Source organism: Bombina bombina, chromosome 4, assembly GCF_027579735.1.
Source record: "Bombina bombina isolate aBomBom1 chromosome 4, aBomBom1.pri, whole genome shotgun sequence".
Lineage (NCBI taxonomy): Eukaryota > Metazoa > Chordata > Amphibia > Anura > Bombinatoridae > Bombina > Bombina bombina.
Window position 1 is genome coordinate 937,654,374 of NC_069502.1, and position 24,572 is coordinate 937,678,945.

At 38.2% G+C, this 24,572-nt stretch overlaps 1 protein-coding gene across 3 annotated transcripts in view; it reads left to right on the forward strand.

Moving 5' to 3' along the window:
• The window catches only part of MAP4K3 (mitogen-activated protein kinase kinase kinase kinase 3), a 788,683-nt gene that overhangs the window by 715,918 nt on the left and 48,193 nt on the right, over positions 1 to 24,572 (forward strand). For all 3 annotated transcript variants that reach the window (XM_053711916.1, XM_053711915.1, XM_053711914.1), the window contains 2 exons: positions 2,210 to 2,289; positions 23,317 to 23,377. In XM_053711916.1, coding sequence (XP_053567891.1) covers positions 2,210 to 2,289; positions 23,317 to 23,377 — 141 coding nt within the window. The remainder of the gene's footprint in view (positions 1 to 2,209; positions 2,290 to 23,316; positions 23,378 to 24,572) is intronic.

Consider the following 24,572-nt stretch of genomic DNA (forward strand, 5'->3'; position numbering starts at 1 on the left):
GTCATGTGGGCTTCTCATTTTAACAACTAGCTTCCTATGTATTTTGCTAGGTCCAAGGACCTTCAGGCAAAGTTTGTGGATGCTCTAATAGCTCATTGGTCATTTCGGCTTGCTTATCTGTTTCCTCCTCTGGTACTTCTTCCCAGAGTAATTTCCAAGATAAGGTTAGAGAAGTCATCTTTAACCCTGATTTCTCCTGCATGGCCTCACATGATTTAGTATGAAGATCTGGTTCAGATGTTCATTTGCCCTCCTTGGCCACTTACTCTGCGTCCACACCTTCTGTCTCAAGGTCTGTTTTCCTTCCGGATCTCAAATCTCTAAGCTTGATGACATGAAGATTAAACAGTTCTTAAGCATAGGATTTTCTCAGATTCTGTGATATAAACTTTAATCCAGAATAGTAATATTGTGACTAGAAGGTTTTTCATAAGGTTTGGAAGGCTTTTTTTTCTTGGTGTATAGATCATAAGTTTACCTGGCATTCATTTAGAATTTCTAGAATTTTGCCGGACTGTTTGGATAAGGGCCTATCTGCTAGCTCTTTAAAGGGCATATTTCTGCTGTTTTAGTTTTTCTTCATAGGAAAATTGCTAATCTTCCTGTCATTCATGACTTTGTTCAGGCTTTGGCCTAAATTAAGCCTGTTATCAAGCCAATTTCTCCTCCCTGGAGTCTTAACTTGGTGTTAAAGGTTTTGTAGGCACCTCCTTTTGAGCCTATGCATAAAGTGGATATTAAGCTTCTTTCTTGGAAGGTGTTTGTTCCGTTTTGCTATCTCTTCTGCTAGAAGAGTTTCTGAATTGTGTGCTCTTACTTGTGACCATTCTTATCTCATATTTCATCAGGATAAGGCAGTCTTAAAGGGACAGTCAACTCAAAAAAGGGCAGAACGTTTCTGCTGTCTCTTTGACCTCTTGGTTGAAACTTTTTATTCATAAGGTCTACTTTGGAGGCAGTTTAGCCTCTACCGAAACAAATTACTACTCATTCTAATATGTCAGTTGCTATTTCTTGGATTTTCAAGAATGAGGCTTCAGTTGACCAAATTTGCAAGGCAGCTTCTTGGTCTTTTTGCATACTTTTGCTAAATTCTACCATTTTTATGTTTTTGCTTCTTCTGAGGCAGCCTTTGGTAGGAATGTCCTTCATGCAATTGTCTCAGTTTGAATTATTTTTGCGTAATTGTTTAAATTCTAAGTGCATTTAAAAAATGCAATTTTGGGGTTTTTGTAGGGTTGTGGATTTAGTTTTTCAGTGAAAAAAAGGTGTTTCTGAATCCCACCCTTTGTTTCTCATTACTCGTGGACTCCACAGCTTGGGTAGTAGTTCCCAGGAGTAATGGATTGTGGACTCTCACCACCTGTATAAAAGGAAACATAATTTATGTTGATGAATTTATTTCCTTTATGGTGGTGAGAGTCCACGAGACCCCACCCTATGTTTTTATGTTGTTGTTTTTTCTTAAACACTTTTTTCCCCCTGTTTCTTTGATTGCTCTTATTTCTTTTTCCAACCTCATTTTGTTTGGCTATATGTTAGATTGAGGTACCTGTTACTAGGTGGCAGGGGTTTTATAGAGCTCTTGGGGTTTGGGGAATCTTTTCCTCCTTATACAAAGGGAGACATTTATTATCACCTTAAGTTTAAAATACAAGTACCCATTGAGTCCACTCTTTAATAAGACGTGTTTAATTAAAGTGTGACATTTGTATCAATATATAAAGTAAATGATTGAAAACAGAATACTTGTGCCTCTGATTGGTTTAGTAAATACATTTAGTGAACACAAACCCATATTGGGGGTCCCTTTCCTTCCTCCTGGAGTCCAAATTTAGTGTAGCATGCAGAGGGGTTTGTAGTTAAGAATTCAAAAAGGCCTTTTAGACCCTTTGTATCTAATCTTGATGGTCGTATCTCCATATGGTGTTATGTATTTTTATGTTGCATGTTATTTATTATATTGTTTCCGTTGTTTCTAGGAAATACCCTGGGTACTCCAAGCCTTTTGTTTGTTTGTTTTTTGTAACTGTGTCATGTCTTAGCATTACATTGGCTGATAACTAGAAACTGTTCAAGTGTGCCAACACTTTTTTTAGTGAATCTTTAGAGAATCTTTAGAGAATCACTTTTTAGTCTGCTAAATTAAGGTTTTTTTTTTTACAGACGATTATGTAGTTTTTAATAGCTGTATTGTCTTATTTTTCAGATCAATATCTAATATTTGGGGCAGAAGAAGGTATTTATACCTTAAATTTGAATGAACTGCATGAAACTTCAATGGAACAGGTAAGCACCTCATTTTGTTTGGCTATACGTTAGACTGAGGTACCTGTTGGTGGGTGGGGTTTTATAGAGCCCTTGAGGTTTGGGGAATCTTTTCCTCCTTATACAAAGGGGAAAGTTTATTCCCGATTGTGCACAATGTCATTATGTTATAAAGTCCTTTCTATAGACACATGTAAATAGTAGTAATATGTAGTAAACCCTTCCTGGATACAGGTAAATAATAACACATGGATGTACTGTGCATGCATGTTGATAGTAAGGTTGTTGTAGAAACTGGTCAATCAAAATCAATGTATCTTTCTTTCATAAGGTGGTGAGTTCCCAAGCCTTTACTCCTGGTATTCAACTCTTGGCCACTAGGAGGAGGCAAAGATTCCAAAACTTAATCCCTTAATCCACTTAATCCCCCCCCCACCTCTTTAGTATTCCAGTCTTACCTTTGCCTCCACAGGAGGAAGGTAAGGAATTGAGGTGTTCCAGATTCTTCATTAAGAGGGGTCCTCAGACTCATTTAGAGGCTCATTTCCTCAGAGAGCTGCTGCTTGGCACAGAGGGGAGATTGGAGCATTGGGTGGTGACATCAACACTCCAAGTGAGGAGTTAGTAACTAGTCTGCAACCGGTGTCATTGGGACCGGTCCCTTAGCCTTCTCCTGATGAGTCGTCAATATTCTCCAAACACAGATCCTTTGCTTTTACATTTACTGCACTGGATGGGCTCTGTACTGGAAGCAGTCTTTTCTGCAACTGTTAAGCACTGCAGAGTGTGGGTGCATCTTAAGGTAAGTGAAGACATTTCCATGCACTCGCATAGCCCTCAGGCTATTAGCAGGTACACCTGTCTGACATACATCATAGCCAGACATAAACATGTAATAGACTAATTCTACCTTTATTACTTAGATTTGTCATACTTACATACTTAATGTTATTACGCGGTAATAGGTGCTATTTACTATTCAGCTGATTCACCTGGGAGTTACATCTCAAAACATACATCCTCTATTATAAAAGGAATATATAATAAAAGGAATTTAACTGTTTGGCAATAGGAGGTGGGGAGGTGGAGTCTATTTTTTAATATTCCTCAGCTTCTCCTTTGCTTCTGAGTGCAACAGCCATTATTCAAATGTCTTATTACCAAATGGTAAGATTTTTAAAATTATTTTTATACAGTGTATTATTATTATTTCTTTCATGTAATTAGCAAGAGTCCATGAGCTAGTGACGTATGGGATATACATTCCTACCAGGAGGGGCAAAGTTTCCCAAACCTCAAAATGCCTATAAATACACCCCTCACCACACCCACAAATCAGTTTTTACAAACTTTGCCTCCTGTGGAGGTGGTGAAGTAAGTTTGTGCTAGATTCTATGTTGATATGCGCTCCGCAGCAGGTTGGAGCCCGGTTTTCCTCTCAGCGTGCAGTGAATGTGAGAGGGATGTGAGGAGAGTATTGCATATTTGAATTCAATGATCTCCTTCTACGGGGTCTATTTCATAGGTTCTCTGTTATCGGTCGTAGAGATTCATCTCTTACCTCCCTTTTCAGATTGACGATATACTCTTATATATACCATTACCTCTACTGATTCTCGTTTCAGTACTGGTTTGGCTTTCTACTACATGTAGATGAGTGTCCTGGGATAAGTAAGTCTAATTTTCTGTGACACTCTAAGCTATGGTTGGGCACTTTTATATAAAGTTCTAAATATATGTATTCAAACATTTATTTGCCTTGACTCAGGATGTTCTACGTTCCTTATTTCAGACAGTCAGTTTCATATTTGGGATAATGCATATGAATAATTCAATTTTTTTCTTACCTTAAAATTTGACTTTTTTCCCTGTGGGCTGTTAGGCTCACGGGGGCTGAAAATGCTTCACTTTATTGCGTCATTCTTGGCGCGGACTTTTTTGGCGCAAAAACTTTTTTTCTGTTTCCGGCGTCATACGTGTCGCCGGAAGTTGCGTCATTTTTTACTTTTTTTGCGCCAAAAGTGTCGGCGTTCAGGATGTAGCGTCATTTTTGGCGCCAAAAGCATTTAGGCGCCAAATAATGCGGGCGTCTTTTTTGGCGCTAAAAAATATGGGCGTCATTATTGTCTCCACATTATTTAAGTCTCATTATTTATTGCTTCTGGTTGCTAGAAGCTTGTTCACTGGCATTTTTTCCCATTCCTGAAACTGTCATTTAAGGAATTTGATCAATTTTGCTTTATATGTTGTTTTTTCTGTTACATATTGCAAGATGTCCCAGATTGACACTGAGTCAGAAGATACTTCTGGAAAATCGCTGCCTGGTGCTGGATCTACCAAAATTAAGTGTATCTGCTGTAAACTTGTGGTATCTGTTCCTCCAGCTGTTGTTTATAATGAATGTCATGACAAACTTGTTAATGCAGATAATATTTCCTTTAGTAATGTTACATTACCTGTTGCTGTTCCGTCAACATCTAATACTCAGAGTGTTCCTGTTAACATAAGAGATTTTGTTTCTGAATCCATTAAGAAGGCTATGTCTGTTATTCCTCCTTCTAGTAAACGTAAAAGGTCTTTTAAAACTTCTCATTTTTCAGATGAATTTTTAAATGAACATCATCATTCTGATTCTGATAATGGTTCCTCTGATTCAGAGGATTCTGTCTCAGAGGTTGATGCTGATAAATCTTCATATTTATTCAAAATGGAATTTATTCGTTCTTTACTTAAAGAAGTCTTAATTGCATTAGAAATAGAGGATTCTGGTCCTCTTGATACTAAATCTAAACGTTTAAATAAGATTTTTAAATCTCCTGTAGTTATTCCAGAAGTTTTTCCTGTCCCTGATGCTATTTCTGAAGTAATCTCCAGGGAATGGAATAATTTGGGTAAATTATTTACTCCTTCTAAACGTTTTAAGCAATTATACCCTGTGCCATCTGACAGATTAGAGTTTTGGGACAAAATCCCTAAGGTTGATGGGGCTGTCTCTACTCTTGCTAAACGTACTACTATTCCTACGGCAGATAGTACTTCCTTTAAGGATCCTTTAGATAGGAAGATTGAATCCTTTCTAAGAAAAGCTTACTTATGTTCAGGTAATCTTCTTAGACCTGCTATATCTTTAGCGGATGTTGCTGCAGCTTCAACTTTTTGGTTAGAAGCATTAGAGCAACAAGTAACAGATCATAATTCTCATAGCATTGTTAATCTTCTTCAACATGCTAATTACTTTATTTGTGATGCCATCTTTGATATCATTAGAGTTGATGTCAGGTATATGTCTCTAGCTATTTTAGCTAGAAGAGCTTTATGGCTTAAAACTTGGAATGCTGATATGTCTTCTAAGTTAACTTTGCTTTCCCTTTCTTTCCAGGGTAATAAATTATTTGGTTCTCAGTTGGATTCTATTATCTCAACTGTTACTGGAGGGAAAGGAACTTTTTTACCACAGGATAAAAAATCTAAAGGTAAATTTAGGTCTAATAATCATTTTCGTTCCTTTCGTCACAATAAGGAACAAAAGCCTGATCCTTCATCCACAGGAGCGGTATCAGTCTGGAAACCATCTCCAGTCTGGAATAAATCCAAGCCTTTTAGAAAACCAAAGCCAGCTCCCAAGTCCACATGAAGGTGCGGCCCTCATTCCAGCCCAGCTGGTAGGGGGCAGATTACGTTTTTTCAAAGAAATTTGGATCAATTCAATTCACAATCTTTGGATTCAGAACATTGTTTCAGAAGGGTACAGAATTGGCTTCAAGATAAGGCCTCCTGCAAAGAGATTTTTTCTTTCCCGTGTCCCAGTAAATCCAGCGAAGGCTCGAGCATTTCTGAAATGTGTTTCAGATCTAGAGTTGGCTGGAGTAATTATGCCAGTTCCCGTTCTGGAACAGGGGCTGGGGTTTTATTCAAATCTCTTCATTGTACCAAAGAAGGAGAATTCCTTCAGACCAGTTCTGGATCTAAAAATATTGAATCGTTATGTAAGGATACCAACATTCAAAATGGTAACTATAAGGACTATCCTGCCTTTTGTTCAGCAAGGGCATTATATGTCCACAATAGATTTACAGGATGCATATCTGCATATTCCGATTCATCCAGATCACTATCAGTTTCTGAGATTCTCTTTCCTAGACAAGCATTACCAGTTTGTGGCTCTGCCGTTTGGCCTAGCAACAGCTCCAAGAATTTTTACAAAGGTTCTCGGTGCCCTTCTGTCTGTAATCAGAGAACAGGATATTGTGGTATTTCCTTATTTGGACAATATCTTGGTACTTGCTCAGTCTTCACATTTAGCAGAATCTCATACGAATCGACTTGTGTTGTTTCTTCAAGATCATGGTTGGAGGATCAATTTACCGAAAAGTTCATTGATTCCTCAGACAAGGGTAACCTTTTTAGGTTTCCAGATAGATTCAGTGTCCATGACTCTGTCTCTGACAGACAAGAGACGTCTAAAATTGATCTCAGCTTGTCGAAACCTTCAGTCACAATCATTCCCTTCGGTAGCCTTATGCATGGAAATTCTAGGTCTTATGACTGCTGCATCGGACGTGATCCCCTTTGCTCGTTTTCACATGCGACCTCTTCAGCTCTGTATGCTGAACCAGTGGTGCAGGGATTACACAAAGATATCTCAATTAATATCTTTAAAACCGATTGTACGACACTCTCTGACGTGGTGGACAGATCACCATCGTTTAGTTCAGGGGGCTTCTTTTGTTCTTCCGACCTGGACTGTAATTTCAACAGATGCAAGTCTGACAGGTTGGGGAGCTGTTTGGGGGTCTCTGACAGCACAAGGGGTTTGGGAATCTCAGGAGGTGAGATTACCAATCAATATTTTGGAACTCCGTGCAATTTTCAGAGCTCTTCAGTCATGGCCTCTTCTAAAGAGAGAATCGTTTATTTGTTTTCAGACAGACAATGTCACAACTGTGGCATATATCAATCATCAAGGAGGGACTCACAGTCCTCTGGCTATGAAAGAAGTATCTCGAATACTGGTATGGGCGGAATCCAGCTCCTGTCTAATTTCTGCGGTTCATATCCCAGGTATAGACAATTGGGAAGCGGATTATCTCAGTCGCCAAACGTTACATCCGGGCGAATGGTCTCTTCACCCAGAGGTATTTCTTCAGATTGTTCAAATGTGGGGACTTCCAGAAATAGATCTGATGGCTTCTCATCTAAACAAGAATCTTCCCAGGTATCTGTCCAGATCCAGGGATCCTCAGGCGGAAGCAGTGGATGCATTGTCACTTCCTTGGAAGTATCATCCTGCCTATATCTTTCCGCCTCTAGTTCTTCTTCCAAGAGTAATCTCCAAGATTCTGAAGGAACGCTCGTTTGTTCTGCTGGTGGCTCCAGCATGGCCTCACAGGTTTTGGTATGCGGATCTTGTCCGGATGGCCTCTTGCCAACCGTGGACTCTTCCGTTAAGACCAGACCTTCTGTTGCAAGGTCCTTTTTACCATCAGGATCTCAAATCCTTAAATTTAAAGGTATGGAGATTGAACGCTTGATTCTTAGTCAAAGAGGTTTCTCTGACTCTGTGATTAATACTATGTTACAGGCTCGTAAATCTGTATCTAGGAAGATATATTATCGAGTTTGGAAGACTTACATTTCTTGGTGTCTTTCTCATCATTTTTCCTGGCATTCTTTTAGAGTTCTGAGAATTTTACAGTTTCTTCAGGATGGTTTGGATAAAGGTTTGTCTGCAAGTTCCTTGAAAGGACAAATCTCTGCTCTTTCTGTTCTTTTTCACAGAAAGATTGCTTATCTTCCTGATATTCATTGTTTTGTACAAGCTTTGGTTCGTATAAAACCTGTTCTTAAGTCAATTTCTCCTCCATGGAGTTTGAATTTGGTTCTGGGGGCTCTTCAAGCTCCTCCGTTTGAACCTATGCATTCATTGGACATTAAATTACTTTCTTGGAAAGTTTTGTTTCTTTTGGCCATCTCTTCTGCTAGAAGAGTTTCTGAATTATCTGCTCTTTCTTGTGAGTCTCCTTTTCTGATTTTTCATCAGGATAAGGCGGTGTTGCAAACTTCTTTTAAATTTTTACCTAAGGTTGTGAATTCTAACAACATTAGTAGAGAAATTGTGGTTCCTTCATTGTGTCCTAATCCTAAGAATTCTAAGGAGAATTCATTGCATTCTTTGGATGTAGTTAGAGCTTTGAAATATTATGTTGAAGCTACTAAGAATTTCCGGAAGACTTCTAGTCTATTTGTTATCTTTTCCGGTTCTAGGAAAGGTCAGAAGGCCTCTGCCATTTCTTTGGCATCTTGGTTGAAATCTTTAATTCATCATGCTTATGTTGAGTCGGGTAAAACTCCGCCTCAAAGGATTACAGCTCATTCTACTAGGTCAGTTTCTACTTCCTGGGCGTTTAGGAATGAAGCTTCGGTTGATCAGATTTGCAAAGCAGCAACTTGGTCTTCTTTGCATACTTTTACTAAATTCTACCATTTTGATGTGTTTTCTTCTTCTGAAGCAGTTTTTGGTAGAAAAGTACTTCAGGCAGCTGTTTCAGTTTGATTCTTCTGCTTATAATTTCAGTTTTTTTCATTATAAGATTTAAACTTTATTTTGGGTATGGATTATTTTCAGCGGAATTGGCTGTCTTTATTTTATCCCTCCCTCTCTAGTGACTCTTGCGTGGAAGATCCACATCTTGGGTAGTCATTATCCCATACGTCACTAGCTCATGGACTCTTGCTAATTACATGAAAGAAAACATAATTTATGTAAGAACTTACCTGATAAATTAATTTCTTTCATATTAGCAAGAGTCCATGAGGCCCACCCTTTTTGTGGTGGTTATGATTTTTTGTATAAAGCACAATTATTCCAATTCCTTATTTTTTATGCTTTCGCACTTTTGTCTTATCACCCCACTTCTTGGCTATGTGTTAAACTGATTTGTGGGTGTGGTAAGGGATGTATTTATAGGCATTTTGAGGTTTGGGAAACTTTGCCCCTCCTGGTAGGAATGTATATCCCATACGTCACTAGCTCATGGACTCTTGCTAATATGAAAGAAATTAATTTATCAGGTAAGTTCTTACATAAATTATGTTTTACTTTTATTACACAATGAGGGTTTATCTTTTAATACTTATTGCCCAAGGTTCTCTGTGTCTGACTTTTTTCTAAAAGTTCCCAGTTACATTGTTTCCAAACATTTTATTTACTGTTTTTACATGTATTCACAATAAAAAATGGTGGCTTTCTTCATTTATTGTATTTGTCTATCTGTGTACTCTTTAATTGAGCATACTGTGTCTGTTTATTTCATGGAGCATACTGAAATTTGTCCCCACTACCTTACATTATCCATTGATTGAAATTTTATTTTCTATTTTGCAGAATTCTTACCAGTTTAGCTTTGCATCTCCTGAATGAATCACATTAGATATTCTAACAGTATAATGCTGCCCTCCCTCTGTTTCCTCAAAACAAGGCGATTATTTCAGATTTTGCTCCATGATTTAAAGGTTTGTGTGCTCTGTAGTTGTGGCGGCTATGTCTCCTCCCAAGTATGCACAAAAGTTCTATGTCTGAAAGTCATCCTAAAGTTACATTATCAGGTTCTTCCTCATCATTAGAGATCAGAACACCCTAGGATACACTGAAGGGGAGTTTTCTGATGATCAGGAGTCTTTTATTGATCAGACACATTGATGTTTGAGCTTGAACATTTTAGTTCTTTGCTTAAAGAGGTTTTATGTACTTAAGGCATAAAAGACCCTATAATATCCTAGGAAAAACCCTCCAAACAACTGTGTTTGTTTTTTAAAACTTCTGCTAAGTCACAAGATGCTTTTTCCTGTTCCTGAGGGTCTTCTCTTTTAATCTGTCCTCTAAATTTATAGGATGTTTCCTTTACAGACTTCTAATTTAGAGCCTTGGGAAAAAATTTCCAATGGTGGATGGTAATGCACTACTATTCCCTTAGTGGATAGTACATCTTTCAGGGACCATATGGACATGCAATTACTAACCTTTCCTCAAAAGGCCTTTTTCAATAAGCATTGCTTCTGTATCAGTTATATCTGCTTTTTGGTGTGACAGTTTCAGCAAATCTCAGAAGACTGTTTCAAACTTCGACTAATGCACTTATTAGTGTTCCCATTTTTGACATAATTTGATTTTATGCTAAGTATGTGACTTTAGCCGTGCTGACCAGAAGGGATTTGAGATTTGGCATTGTACTCAAACATGGTGTCCAGAGATAGACTTTATCTCTCCTTTTTAAGTAAGAATGTATTTGGCCTGGTCTTGGTGATATCATTCCTACTGTGTCTGATGACACACCCACAATTCAGTTTTACAAACTTTGCCTCCTATGGAGGTGGTGAAGTAAGTTTGTGCTCAGATTTCTACGTTGATATGCTCTTCTCAGCATTTTGAAGCCCGGTTCCTCTCAGAGTACAGTGAATGCCAGAGGGATGTGAAGGGGGTATCACCTATTGAATGCAATGGTTTTCCTCACGGGAGATCTATTTCATAGGTTCTCTGTTATCGGTCCTAGAGATTCATCTCCTACCTCCCTTATTTAGATCGATGATAAACTCTCATATTCCATTACCTCTACTGATAACTGTTTCAGTACTGGTTTGGTTATCTGCTATATGTGGATGGGTGTCTTTCGGTAAGTATGTTTTCATTACTTAAGACACTCTCAGCTATGGTTTGGCACTTTATGCATTAATATAAAGTTCTAAATATATGTATTGTACTTATATTTGCCATGAGTCAGGTTTATGTATATTTCCTTTTGCAGACTATCAGTTTCATATTTGGGAAAAAAACATATTTAGGAAATATTTTTCTTACCTGGGGTTTAGTCTTTTTTCAAATTGACTGTTTGTTTTTAATTAAATTTTGCGGGCAAAATTAGACTCGCGAGGACGCAAAATGCCAGAGTTTATTGCGTCATTCTTGGCGCGAGAATTTTTTTTAGCGTGAAGGTACGTCCGGTGACATTATATCTCCAGCTGTGGTATGTAATAGTTGTCATGATAAGCTTTTACATGCAGAGAATGTGTCCATCAGTAATAGTACAATGCCTGTTGTTCCTTCAACATCTAATGTACATGATATACCTTTGAATATAAAAGATTTTATTGCTGATATGATTCAGAAGGCTTTGTCTGCCATCCCACCTTCTAATAAACGTAAAAGGTCTTTTAAAACTTCTCATAAAGTTGATGAAATTTCAAATGACCGACAATATACTGAATTATCCTCCTCTGATGAGGATCTATCTGATTCAGAAGATCCTTCCTCAGATATTGACACTGACAAATCTACTTATTTATTTAAAATGGAGTATATTCATTTCTTGTTAAAAGAGGTGTTGATTACATTGGATATTGAGGAAACTAGTTCTCTTGATATTAAAACTAGTAAATGTTTAAATTCTGTTTATAAACCTCCTGTGGTTACTCCAGAGGTTTTTCCAGTTCCTAATGCTATTTCTGATATGATTTCTAAGGAATGGAATAGGCCTGGTACTTTTATTCCTTCTTCAAGGTTTAAAAAATCGTATCCTTTGCCAGCAGTTAGATTGGAGTTTTTGGAAAAGATCCCCAAAGTTGATGGGGCTATTTCTACTCTTGCTAAACGTACTACTATTCCTATGGAAGATAGTACTTCTTTTAAAGATCCTTTAGATAGGAAACTTGAATCTTATCTAAGGAAAGCTTATTTATATTCTCGCTATCTTCTTAGGCCTGTCATTTCTATGGCTGATGTTGCAGCTGCATCAACTTTTTGGTTGGAAAGTCTAGCGCAACAGGAAATGGATCCTGATTTGTCTTGCATTGTTAGCTTGCTTCAACATGCTAATCATTTTATCTGTGATGCCATTTTTGATGATATCAAAATTGATGTTAAATCTATGTATTTAGCTATTTTAGCTAGAAGAGCTTTGTGGCTCAAATATTGGAATGCTGACATTGTATCCAAGTCTAGGTTACTGTCTCTTTCTTTTCAAGGTAATAAGTTATTTGGTTCTCAGTTGGATTTCAATATTTCAACTATCACTGGGGGGAAGGGAGTTTTTTTTTGCCTCAGGATAAAAAGACCTAAGGGTAAATCTAAAGCTTCTAACCGTTTTCATTCCTTTCGACAGAATAAGGAACAGAAACATAATCCTTCCCCCAAAGAATCTGGTTCCAATTGAAAATCTTCTTCAAGTTGGAATAAATCCAGACCATTTAAGAAACCAAAGCCAGCCCCCAAGTCTGCATGAAGGTGCGGCCCTCATTCCAGCTCAGCTGGTAGGGGGCAGATTAAGATTCTTCCAAAACATTTGGGCAGATTCTGTCCAAAATCAATGGGTTAAGAGTATTGTCTCTCAAGGGTACCGAATAGGATTCAGAGTAAGACCTCCTGTGAGAAGATTTTTTCCCTCATGCATCCCAGCAAATTCAGTAAAGGCTCAGGCTTTTCTGAAGTGTGTTTCAGACCTGGAGTTTTCAGGGGTAATCATACCAGTTCCGTTTCAGGAACAGGGTCTTGGGTTTTATTCAAATCTATTCATTGTCCCAAAGAAAGAAAATTCATTCAGGCCAGTTCTGGATCTGAAAATTTTGAATCGTTATGTAAGGGTGCCAACTTTCAAAATGGTGACTATAAGGACTACTCTGCATTTTGTTCAGCAAGAGCATTATGTGTCCACAATAGACTTACAGGATGCATATCTTCATATTCCGATTCATCCAGATCATTATCAGTTTCTGAGATTCTCTTTTCTAGACAAGCATTACCAATTTGTCGCTCTTCTGTAATCAGAGAACGGGGTATTACAGTGTTTCCTTATTTGGACGATATCTTGGTACTAGCTCAGTCTTTACATTCTGCAGAATCTCACACAAATCAACTAGTGTTGTTTCTTCAAAAACATGGTCGGAGGATCAATTTACCAAAAATTTCCTTGATTCCTCAGACAAGGGTCACCTTTTTAGGTTTCCAGATAGATCCAGTGTCCATGACTCTGTCTCTAACAGACAAGAGACTAATAAAATTGGTTTTAGCTTGTCGGAACCTTCAGTCTCAATCATTCCCTTCAGTAGCTATGATGTGAATGGAAGTTTTAGGTCTCATGACTGCAGCATTGGACGCAATTCCCTTTGCTTGTTTTCATATGAGACCTCTCCAGCTTTGTATGCTGAACCAATGGTCCAGGGATTAAACAAATATATCACAATTAATAGCCTTAAATCCAAATTTTCGACTCTCTCTGACTTGGTGGTTAGATCACCATCGTATAGTTTAAGGGGCCTCTTTTGTTAGTCCAACCTGGACTGTGATCACAACAGGTGCAAGTCTTTCAGGTTGGGGAGCTGTCTGGGGATCTCTGTCAGCACATGGGGTTTGGAAACCTCAAAAGGCGAAGTTACCAATCAATATTTTAGAACTCTGTGCTATTTTCAGGGCTCTTCAGGTTTGGCCTCTGTTGGAGAGAACCGTTCATTTGTTTTCAGACAGACAATATCACAACTGTGGCATATGTCAATCATCAGGGTGGGACTCACAGTCCCCAAGCTATGAAAAAAGTATCTCGGATACTTGCTTGGGCGGAATCCAGCTCCTGTCTAATTTCTGCAGTTCATATTCCAGGTATAGACAATTGGGAAGCAGATTATCACAGCCGTCAGACTTTACATCCGGGGGAGTGGAGTTTTCTCAGATTGTTCAGATATGGGGTCTTCCAGAAATAGATTTGATGGCTTCTCATCTAAATAAGAAACTACCCAGGTACCTGTCCAGGTCCAGGGATCGTCAGGTGGAAGCGGTAGATGCATTAGCAGTTCCTTGGTGTTACCAACCTGCTTATATCTTCCCGCCTCTGGTTCTTCTTCCAAGAGTGATTTCTAAGATCATCATGGAACAATCATTTGTGTTGCTAGTAGCTCCAGCATGGCCTCACAGGTTTTGGTATGCGGATCTTGTTCGGATGTCCAGTCGCCAACCTTGGCCACTTCCATTAATGCCAGACCTTCTGTCTCAAGGTCCATTTTTACATTAGGATCTCAAATCATTAAATTTGAAGGTATGGAAATTGAACGCCTAGTGCTTAGTCATAGAGGTTTCTCTGACTCAGTGATTAATACTATGTTACAGGCTCGTAAATCTGTTTCTAGGAAGATTTATTATCGAGTTTGGAAGACTTATATTTCTTGGTGTTCTTCTCATAAATTCTCCTGGCATTCTTTTAGAATTCCTAGAATTTTACAGTTTCTTCAGGATGGTATAGATAAGGGTTTGTCTGCAAGTTCCTTGAAGGGACAAATCTCTACTCTTTCTGTTTTATTTCACAGAAAGATTGCTAAGCTTCCTGATATTCACTGTTTTGTACAGGTTTTGGTCCGTATCAAGCCTGTCATTAAATCAATCTCTCCTCCTTGGAGACTTAATTTGGTTTTGAAGACTTTACAGGCTCCTCCGTTTGAGCCTATGCATTCTTTGGACATTAAACTACTTTCTTGGAAAGTGTTGTTCCTTTTGGGCATCTCTGAGTTTCTGAATTATCTGCTCTTTCTTGTGAATCTCCTTTTCTGATTTTTCATCAGGATAAAGCAGTTTTGCGGACTTTATGTAAATTTCTACCTAAGGTTGGGAATTATAACAAAATGAATAGAGAAATTGTTGTCCTTTCTTTGTGTCCTAATCCTAAGAATTCTTTGGAGAGATCCTTACATTCTTTAGATGTGGTAAGAGCTTTGAAATATTATGTTGAAGCTACTAAACATTTCAGGAAGACTTCTAGTCTATTTGTTATCTTTTCTGGTTCTAGGAAAGGTCAGATGGCTTCTGCCATTTCCTTGGCATCTTGGTTGAAGCTTTTGATTCATCAGGCTTATTTGGAGTCGGGTCAGGCCCCACCTCAGATAATTACAGCTCATTCTACTAGATCAGTCTCCACTTTGTGGGCTTTTAAGAATGAAGCTTCAGTTAATCAGATTTGCAAAGCAGCAATTTGGTCTTCTTTGCATACATTTACTAAATTCTACCGTTTTGATGTATTTGCTTCTTCGGAAGCAGTTTGTGGTAGAAAAGTTTTCAGGCAGCTGTTTCAGTTTGATTCCTCTGCTTATGTTTAAGTTTTTTCTTTTCATTATGAAAATAAACTTATAATTTGGGTTGTGGATTCATTTTTTTCAGCAGAAAATGGCTGTTATTATTTTATTATCCCTCCCTCTCTAGTGACTCTTCTGTCGAGTGCCACATCTTGGGTATTACTATCCCATAGGTCACTAGCTCATTCACTCTTGCTAATTACATGAAAGAAAAATAATTTATTTAAGAACTTACCTGATAAATTAATTTCTTTCATATTGGCAAGAGTCCATGAGACCCACCATCTTTATGGTGGTTATGATTTTTTGTATAAAACAGAATTATTTCCAAATTCCTTTGTCGATGCTTTTTACTCCTTTCTTTACCACCCCACTACTTTGCTATTCGTTAAACTGAATTGTGGGTGTGGTGAGGGGTGTATTTATAGGCATTTTGAGGTTTGGGAAACTTTGCCCCTCCTGGTAGGATTGTATATCCCATACGTCACTAGCTCATGAAAGAAATGAATTTATCAGGTAAGTGCTTACATAAATTATGTTTTTTTTGTTCCTTCAGGACAAGAAGCCTAAGGGAAAAATAGAAGAAATAGTAATTTTTTGTTCCTTTTGTTAATCTAGTCTTGTAACTATGGTCTTGTAAGTTTAATTCCAGTTGGAGCAAGGCCAAGCATTCTATGAGCTCTCTAAGGAAAGTGTCTTCTGTCTCACGTTCCAAAAGGCTTTCCAAATTTTATGACTGTATTATCTGTAGTTCAAGTATTGGAACAAGGCCAATAATTTTATTCCATCATTTTCCATTAATATTAACAGAGCCTTGTTAAAAAATAGTTATAATCTAGACAATTTTTCCCCTTATTTAACAGGGTTGATGCCTACCTTCCTTTTCCAAGACCATCTCTAGTTTCTAAGATTTGCCTTTCAGTACACACTTTTTTAGTTTGTGGCTCTTATTATTATTATTGGTTATTTGTAGAGCGCCAACAGATTCCGCAGCGCTATAAACATAAGTGGAATACAACGAAACATTTATAGGGATCAAACAGGTAGAGGGCCCTGCCAAAAGTCGCACTGTTGTAGTCAGCTCTAAAAAAGGTGATCTACAAACAGCATGGCTCTTATGCTTACATGCTAAGGGGGTTCAAGAGGATAGCAATGGAGGAGAGGAAACGGTATAAAGAAAGTTTAGTGTAGGTTGTATGCATCCCTGAACAGTAGAGTCTTTAGGGAGCCCTTGAAGTTTTCAAAACTAGGGTAGAGTCTTGTGGAGCGAGGCAGAGAGTTTCACAAGATGGGAGCCAGTGTGGAGAAGTCCTGTAAGCGGGAGTGTAAGGAGGTAACATGAGAGTAGGAGGTCATGAGCAGAGTGAAGGGGACAGGAGGGAGACTATCTGGTGACAAGGTCTGAGATATAGTGGGGAGCAGTGCAGTTGAGGGCTTTGTATGTCAGAGTGAGAATTTTGTGTTTAATCCTGGAGGCAAGAGGAAGACAGTGAAAGGATTGGCAGAATGGTGCAGCAGATGAAGAGCGACATGTAAGAAGGATGAGCCTGGCAGAGGCATTCATTATGGATTGTAAAGGAGCTAGGCGGCATCTGGGGAGACCAGAGAGGACAGAGTTGCAGTAATCGAGGCGAGAACGGATGAGAGAGTGGGTTACAATTTTAGGTGTGTCTTGTGTAAGGAAATGTCTAATTTTAGAGATGTTTTAAGGTGGAAGCGGCAAGATTTAGCCAAGGACTGAATGTGAGGAGTGAAAGAAAGATCTGAGTCAAGTGTGACCCCAAGACATAGGGCATGCGGGGTAGGGGTAATGATGGAGTTGTCGACAGTTATAGAGAGATTGGGGGGGGGAATTTTGGAAAAAGGAGGGAAAATATGGAGCTCAGTTTTGGAGAGATTTAACTTGAGCTAGTGAGAGGACATCCAGGAAGATATGTGAGAAAGACAGTTAGTGACACGGGTTAGCAAGAGATGAAGGAAATATACCAGTGCTGAGGGGGAGGTTGAAAATGTGTGTGAGTATAGAGGGTAAGGATAAAAGAGAGGGAGGGGAATAGCTGTGAGGGGATAGGGTCAAGGGGACAGGTAGTGAGGTGAGAGTGCAGTATAAGTGCCAAAACGTCAGTAACGGGAGAAAGAGCCAAATTTATGGCTATGTGGGTTGTGGTTGATTGCGAGCATTTGAGGGGGTGAGAGAATGGAAGTATGTTGAGTGCTGATTTAGTTTCTGATGGAGTCGATTTTGTATTAGGGGGTGGACGGACAAGAGTATTGAAAGTAAAGAAGTTGTATTAGGGGGTGGGCGGAGAAGAGTATTGAAAGTGGAGAACAGAGGTTTTGGGTTTGAAGAAAGAGTAGATATAAGAGTAGAGAAGTAATGTTGCTTATAGAGATTAAGGGCAGAATAGTAGGAGTTCAAAATGAACTTGTAATGAAGGAAATCAACTGAACTTCGAGATTTTCTCCAGTGCCGCTCAGCAGTACGGGAACATCTGCGTATGTACTGTGTCAGAAGAGTATGCCAAGGCTGAGGATAAGTGTGTGATTTCCGAGCAATTGTAATAGGTGCCAGATTGTCAAGGACCGATGTAAGGGTGAAATTATAGTGGCAGATAGATTGGTCAGGACAGGAGGAGGAGGAGATGGATGAGAGTGTTAGGTCTGATGATTGCAGAATTAGATGTTCTTTCTTTTGCACAGTTCCACATGAGACCTCTTCATATTTGCATGCTTTGACAGTGGTGCAAAAATTTCACTCAGCTATCTCATAGAATCCTTTGGGATTCTTCACTAAGGCAATCTCTATCCCAGTAGATAGTTTTCCAAACTATTTTTTTTCAGGGGGGTCTTTATTTGCCCAATTAGGAAAATAATGTCTGCAGACACCATCCTCTTGGATTTAGGTTCAGTTTGGGGGTCCATGAGAACACAGGGAATTTGGTTTCCTCAGGCGGCGAGGTTACCAATAATTATCTTGGACTTATCCGAGTTTTCATTCAGGTAATGTTACAACTGTACCTTATATCCATCATTAAGGGGCAACTTGCAGTTCCTTAGCAATGAAGGAAGTCTCAATGTATTTTGATTGGACACAGAAAAATGTTCTATATTTTGCATCCCAGGAAGGTAATCTGGAAGGCTATTACCATGGAATGTTTTCTTCATCAAGTAGTTTTTTACTAGATTTTGGAACAATAGGGATGGACCTGATGACTTCTGTTTCCAAGAGTCACAGTTCAAATTGAACAAAGCATTCCTTATTAATCTGACTGCTCCAGTCAGACCCCACAGACTATGATTAAGATGTCAAGCTTTCTCTAATCATCAAGATCTACAGGTGAAACTCGCAAATATAGAATATTGTGCAAAAGTTCATTTATTTCACTAATGCAACTTAAAATGTGAAACTAATATATGAGATAGACTCATTACATGCAAAGCAAGATAGTTCAAGCCGTGATTTGTCATAATTGTGATGATTATGGCTTACAGCTCATGAAAACCCAAAATCCACAATCTCAGAAAATTAGAATATTGTGAAAAGGTGAAATATTCTAGGCTCAAAGTGTCCCACTCTAATCAGCTAATTTAGCCATAACACCTGCAAAGGGTTCCTGAGCCTTTAAATGGTCTTTCAGTCTGATTCAGTAGGAATTACATTCATGGGAAAGACTGCTGACCTGACAGTTGTGCAGAAAACCATCATTGACACCCTCCATAAGGAGGGAGAGCCTCAAAAGGTAATTGCAAAAGAAGTTGGATGTTCCCAAAGTGCTGTATCAAAGCACATTAATAGAAAGTTATGTGGAAGGGAAAAGTGTGGAAGAAAAAGGTGCACAAGCAGCAGGGATGACCATAGCCTGGAGAGGATTGTCAGGAAAAGGCCATTCAAAAGTGTTGGGGACTTTCACAAGAGCCACCACACACAGACGGATCCTGGACATGGGCTTCAAATGTTGTATTCCTCTTGTCAAGCCACTCCTGAGCAACAAACAATGTCAGAAGCGTCTTACCTGTGCTAAAGAAAAACAGATACACATTCAAATAGAACAAAGTCCAAGCACCAACATTCCTTTTGCCATATATTCATAAATACCTGTGGAAGGTGTGTCAACCTGATATGCAAAAAACACCTTAATTCACAGATCCTCTATACTTAATGCGATCTTGGTTATAGTATAAAATTTCCAGATTTCATCTGTACAATATTATTGCAAGTCAACAGTTCGATAAGGGAAAGGTAAATTGCGCCTTACCCCTGTTCCGTCGGGTCTCAGTGCTGGATATATGTTACCTTGTCTGTTAAAGGGGGTCGATCCACAAGAGCTGTATAGGCTATAATGCCTGCTCCCTCCTCGATCACTCTATTCATGACTAAGACATTCACAGCAATTACGTTATGATCATAGATGAGCGCTCCGTCTTTGCATCGGTCCACAGGAGCCGTTTACCTGTCAGGTCTCGCTCCCTCCTCGTTTTCTTACGTGACGGCTTCAGCTGCTCAATTCTTATCCCTCCTCGATCCGTCCATGCAAATGTATTTTTCGGTGTTACAGGTTACACACCCTTTTTCTTTCACACAGGCTCTGATATAACCCTGTCTGTGCTCTCTCGGTACGCCCCAAACTTGAAGTACAAACACAGTTCAATGAGGAGCACCAGACAGATTCACAAGGATAAAACTTAGCTTTTATTCGGCCCACTGGCCTGTTTAGAACTGTATCAGAAAAATACACATATTTACAGAAAGTTCAGCATTTCTGAACTTTCTGTAAATATGTGTATTTTTCTGATGCAGTTTTAAACAGGCCAGTGGGCCGAATAAAAGCTAAGTTTTATCCTTGTGAATCTGAAGAAAAACAGACCTGGTCTGTTGCTCAGTGGTCCAAAGTCCTCTTTTCTGATAAGAGCAAATTTTGCATCTCATTTGGAAACCAAGGACCCAGAGTATGGAGGAAGAGTGGAGAGGCACACACTACAAGATGCTTGTCCAGTGTGAAGTTTCCACAGTCTGTGTTGATTTGGGGAGCCATGTCATCTGCTGGTGTTGGTCCACTGTGCTTCATTAAGTCCAGGGTCAACGCAGCCGTCTACCAGGAGATTTTGGAGCATGTAATGAGTCTATCTCATATATTAGTTTCACCTTTTAAGTTGCATTAGTGAAATAAATGAACTTTTGCACAATATTCTTATTTTTCGAGTTTCACCTGTAAGTGTCTTGACATCAAGGTTTTGTTCAGGCTAAGTCAGGATATATCCAGTGTCTAAACCAATTTCTCCTCTTTGGAACATTAATTTATTTTTTTAGAAGCTTTACAGGTTTCTCTTTTCAAACCTGCATGATTTGCAGATTTAGCTTCAGTCTTGGAAGTTTTTGTTCCTTTTAGCAATATCTTCTGATAAAATGACTTTCATAATTATTTGCTCTTCCTTGTGAGCTTCCCTGTCTTATTTTCATCAAGGTTTTAAGGATTCAACATGATTTTTTACCTAAATGATTTTTCAGATAGCATCAATAAGGAGATTATAGCCCATCTCGTTGTCTTAATCCAAATAATTTATTTGATAGTCGCTTACTTAATTTAGATATTGTAAGAGCATTCAAATTCTACTTTCTAATTACAAAGGTTTTTAGGCAATCCTTTAATTTGTTTGTCCCTTGGACCACGTAAAGGTCAGGGGATCACATCCGTTTCATTAGCTTTTTGGTTGAATCTTTTAATTACCACCATTAACATGGAGGCTGGATAGTCTTTTCCAAAATGCATTATTGCCCATTTTTCTAGGTCAGTTTCCTCTTCTTGGATTTTTCGAGAATGAGACTTATATTCAATAAATTTGCAAGGCAGCAAAATACTTTCTCTAAATTCTACCACTTTGATGTGTTTCGTAGGAAAATCCTTCAGGCAGCAGTGTCTCGTAATTAGGCATTAAAAATATGTTGTCCTGCCCAGTTAAACGTGGACACAGCTTGGGTATTAGTTCCCAGGAGTAATGGCTCATAGACTCTCACCACCGTATGTAATAAAAAAATATATATGCTTAACTGATAAATGCATTTCTTTCATGGTGGTGAGAGTCCACAAGGCCTTCAGATTTTTATTTTTTCCATTTTTATTCTAGTTTGCACCTAATTTTCCCTGCTTTGTCCCTTCTTGATCATACGTCAGACTGGAATACCAGAGAGGTAGGAGGGTTTAAGGGCTCTAAAAGTATTGTGAATCTTTGCCTCCTCCTAGTGGCCAGGAGTTGAATCCCAGGACTAATGGTTTGTCGTCTCTACCTGGTGTTGTTTATTTGTGTGTTTTTCTAACATGGTATCTTATACCTCTTAATACGTGAAATATTCTTCATTGCTTACATCACATTTATTAAATTCCTTACTGTGTATAAATGTAAATATATTTTACTTGCAGATTTTACAGCTCAAGATCAAGCTTATGCCTGATAGCCAACCATATGAAATAAATTGAGTATGGGGGCCAGCCAAATACCATTTAGTTTTTTTAACTTAATAAATTGGAGCATAGTAGGTGGACAAAATACCATATATAGACCTCAATCTTTCTCTTAAAACTCACTGTCCTCTTCAAACTCACTGTCCTCTTCAAACTCACTGTCCTCTTCAAACTCACTGTCCTCTTCAAACTCACTGTCCTCTTCAAACTCACTGTCCTCTTCAAACTCACTGTCCTCTTCAGCATCAAAGCTTGTCTCAGTATTATACCTAGCAAATCCTGTTCAATCCCACAAAATATCTGTGTGGTTTATTCTCTCCCTTAATCTACTCCTGCACAAGATTAGTGGCATTTATCTATTTGTGTGGCTCCATTTTAAGGGATAAAAGTACTTTCTTGACTTACCATAGAAGCACTCACAATAAGAGTTTTTTTTTTACTGTCATAATGAACTGGAGATAAAACACAAAGCCTAAGATTCCACTGTCCATAACCAGCTTATTTGCTCTGTCACCAAGTGTGCCTCTACACCATGTTCTACTAAATAAAAATAAGCTGGTCAAAGGCAAGGAGGTGTATTCTTATACTCACTGGAAAGGTGGTATCTTAGTCTGTGGGGATTTAGCCCAGTATTTTAATCTAAATTTTAAATTTCACTGATTAATGCTTACAATATAGAAATATTTAAACGTATTAAACATATTACTTAAAGTATTCCCCGCAAAACATTTTGCCAGCCAGTGGTTGTTATGAAGTAGCAGGCGGAGAGCAGTCAACAATTCTTTGCAATAGTCTCTTCAAAGCACAAATTGATTACATAACTGAATATACATTGATTTAGTGATAATATGTATAACAAACATTAAAGGGATAGAAAGGTCAAAAATGAAATGTGAATAGGTACATTTCAATTTGAAGTTGTTCTTTCATCATGTAATACCCATTCTAATACCTGTGGTAATTTTTAAACTTGAAAACAGTTAGTGCTCAAGAGAGAAAAAACAAATTGGCACGCAACTTGTAATCTGTGCCTTTGTTGGTCTCAGGAGCAGCAATGCACTGTGAGCTAGCTGGTTGTTGGTGTCTTCGCATATAGCAGTCTTATCGTTGACTCTATTGGTAGCTAACTAAACACGTTGAGTGAGCCAATGACAGAAAGCATATATGTGCAGCCACTATTACCAGCTAGCTCTCAATAGCACATTGCTGCTCCTGAATCTACCTAGGTTACCAAGGTTACTAAGACAACAAAGCAAATTTGATAATAGAAGCAAACTGGAACATTATATAAAATGTTATGCTTTGTGTAAATCATAAAAGTTTTTATGTTGACTTTAATGTCCCTTTAAGTATAATATTTATATAGTTTACTGGTATTTTAGATACTTTAATATTAAAGTGACTGTACACACTAAATGCATGTTTTTAAATACCTAAATTCTTATATTCTTATGTGTTTAATAATAACCCTTTGTTTTTTCATCAGCTTTTCCCACGAAGATGTACGTGGTTATATGTAATGAATAACTGCTTGCTATCAATATCTGGTATGTACTTTGGCTCACGTGTAATGTAAACGCAACTGTATGATGGATTACTTGCTTAAAAAATTGCTAAATTTAAACTTTTGCATCTCAAAGACAAGAATAGCTTTATCAATAATTATTTCTTAAGCTGAAATCAGCAATACAGGTACAAATCCCCAAATTTGGAACTCAAAAAATCCAGAATTATTCGAAATTATGAAAATTACCATTTTTCTCACCAGTAAGTCACAATCTTTTCTATTGTTTATACTTGCCCCCATTCTGTTTATATCTATACCTATATATATTGTCTGTGTGTGTATATGTGTGTGTGTATATATATATATATATATATATATATATATATATATATATATATATATATTACGTTAGTGAATAAGCACTCACTGGTCTTCAGTCATTTTTGTTAAAAAATTATTTCTTCTGTTATGTGTGATCAGTCCACGGGTCATCATTACTTCTGGGATATAACTCCTCCCCAACAGGAAATGCAAGAGGATTCACCCAGCAGAGCTGCATATAGCTCCTCCCCTCTACGTCAGTCCCAGTCATTCTCTTGCACCCAACGACTAGATAGGATGTGTGAGAGGACTATGGTGATTATACTTAGTTTTTTATGACTTCAATCAAAAGTTTGTTATTTTACAATAGCACCGGAGCGTGTTATTACTTCTCTGGCAGAGTTTGAGGAAGAATCTGCCAGAGTTTTTTACTATGATTTTAACCGGAGTCGTTAAGATCATATTGCTGTTCTCGGCCACCTGAGGGAGGTAAAAGCTTCAGATCAGGGGACAGCGGGCAGATGAATCTGCATTGAGGTATGTAGCAGTTTTTATTTTCTGAATGGAATTGATGAGAAAATCCTGCCATACCGTTATAATGACATGTATGTATACACTTCAGTATTCTGGGGATGGTATTTCACCGGAACTACTCTGTTAAAAGTCACTAATCCTTTTAATAAGTATTATCATGTTAAACGTTTTTGCTGGAATGTAGAATCGTTTGCATTGCTGAGGTACTGAGTGAATAAATATTTGGGCATTATTTTCCACTTGGCAGTTGTTTGCTTTTAATTGTGACAGTTTCGTTTCTCTTCACTGCTGTGTGTGAGAGGGAGGGGCCGTTTTTGGCGCTCTTTGCTACGCATCAAAAATTTCCAGTCAGCTACTCTTATATTTCCTGCATGATCCGG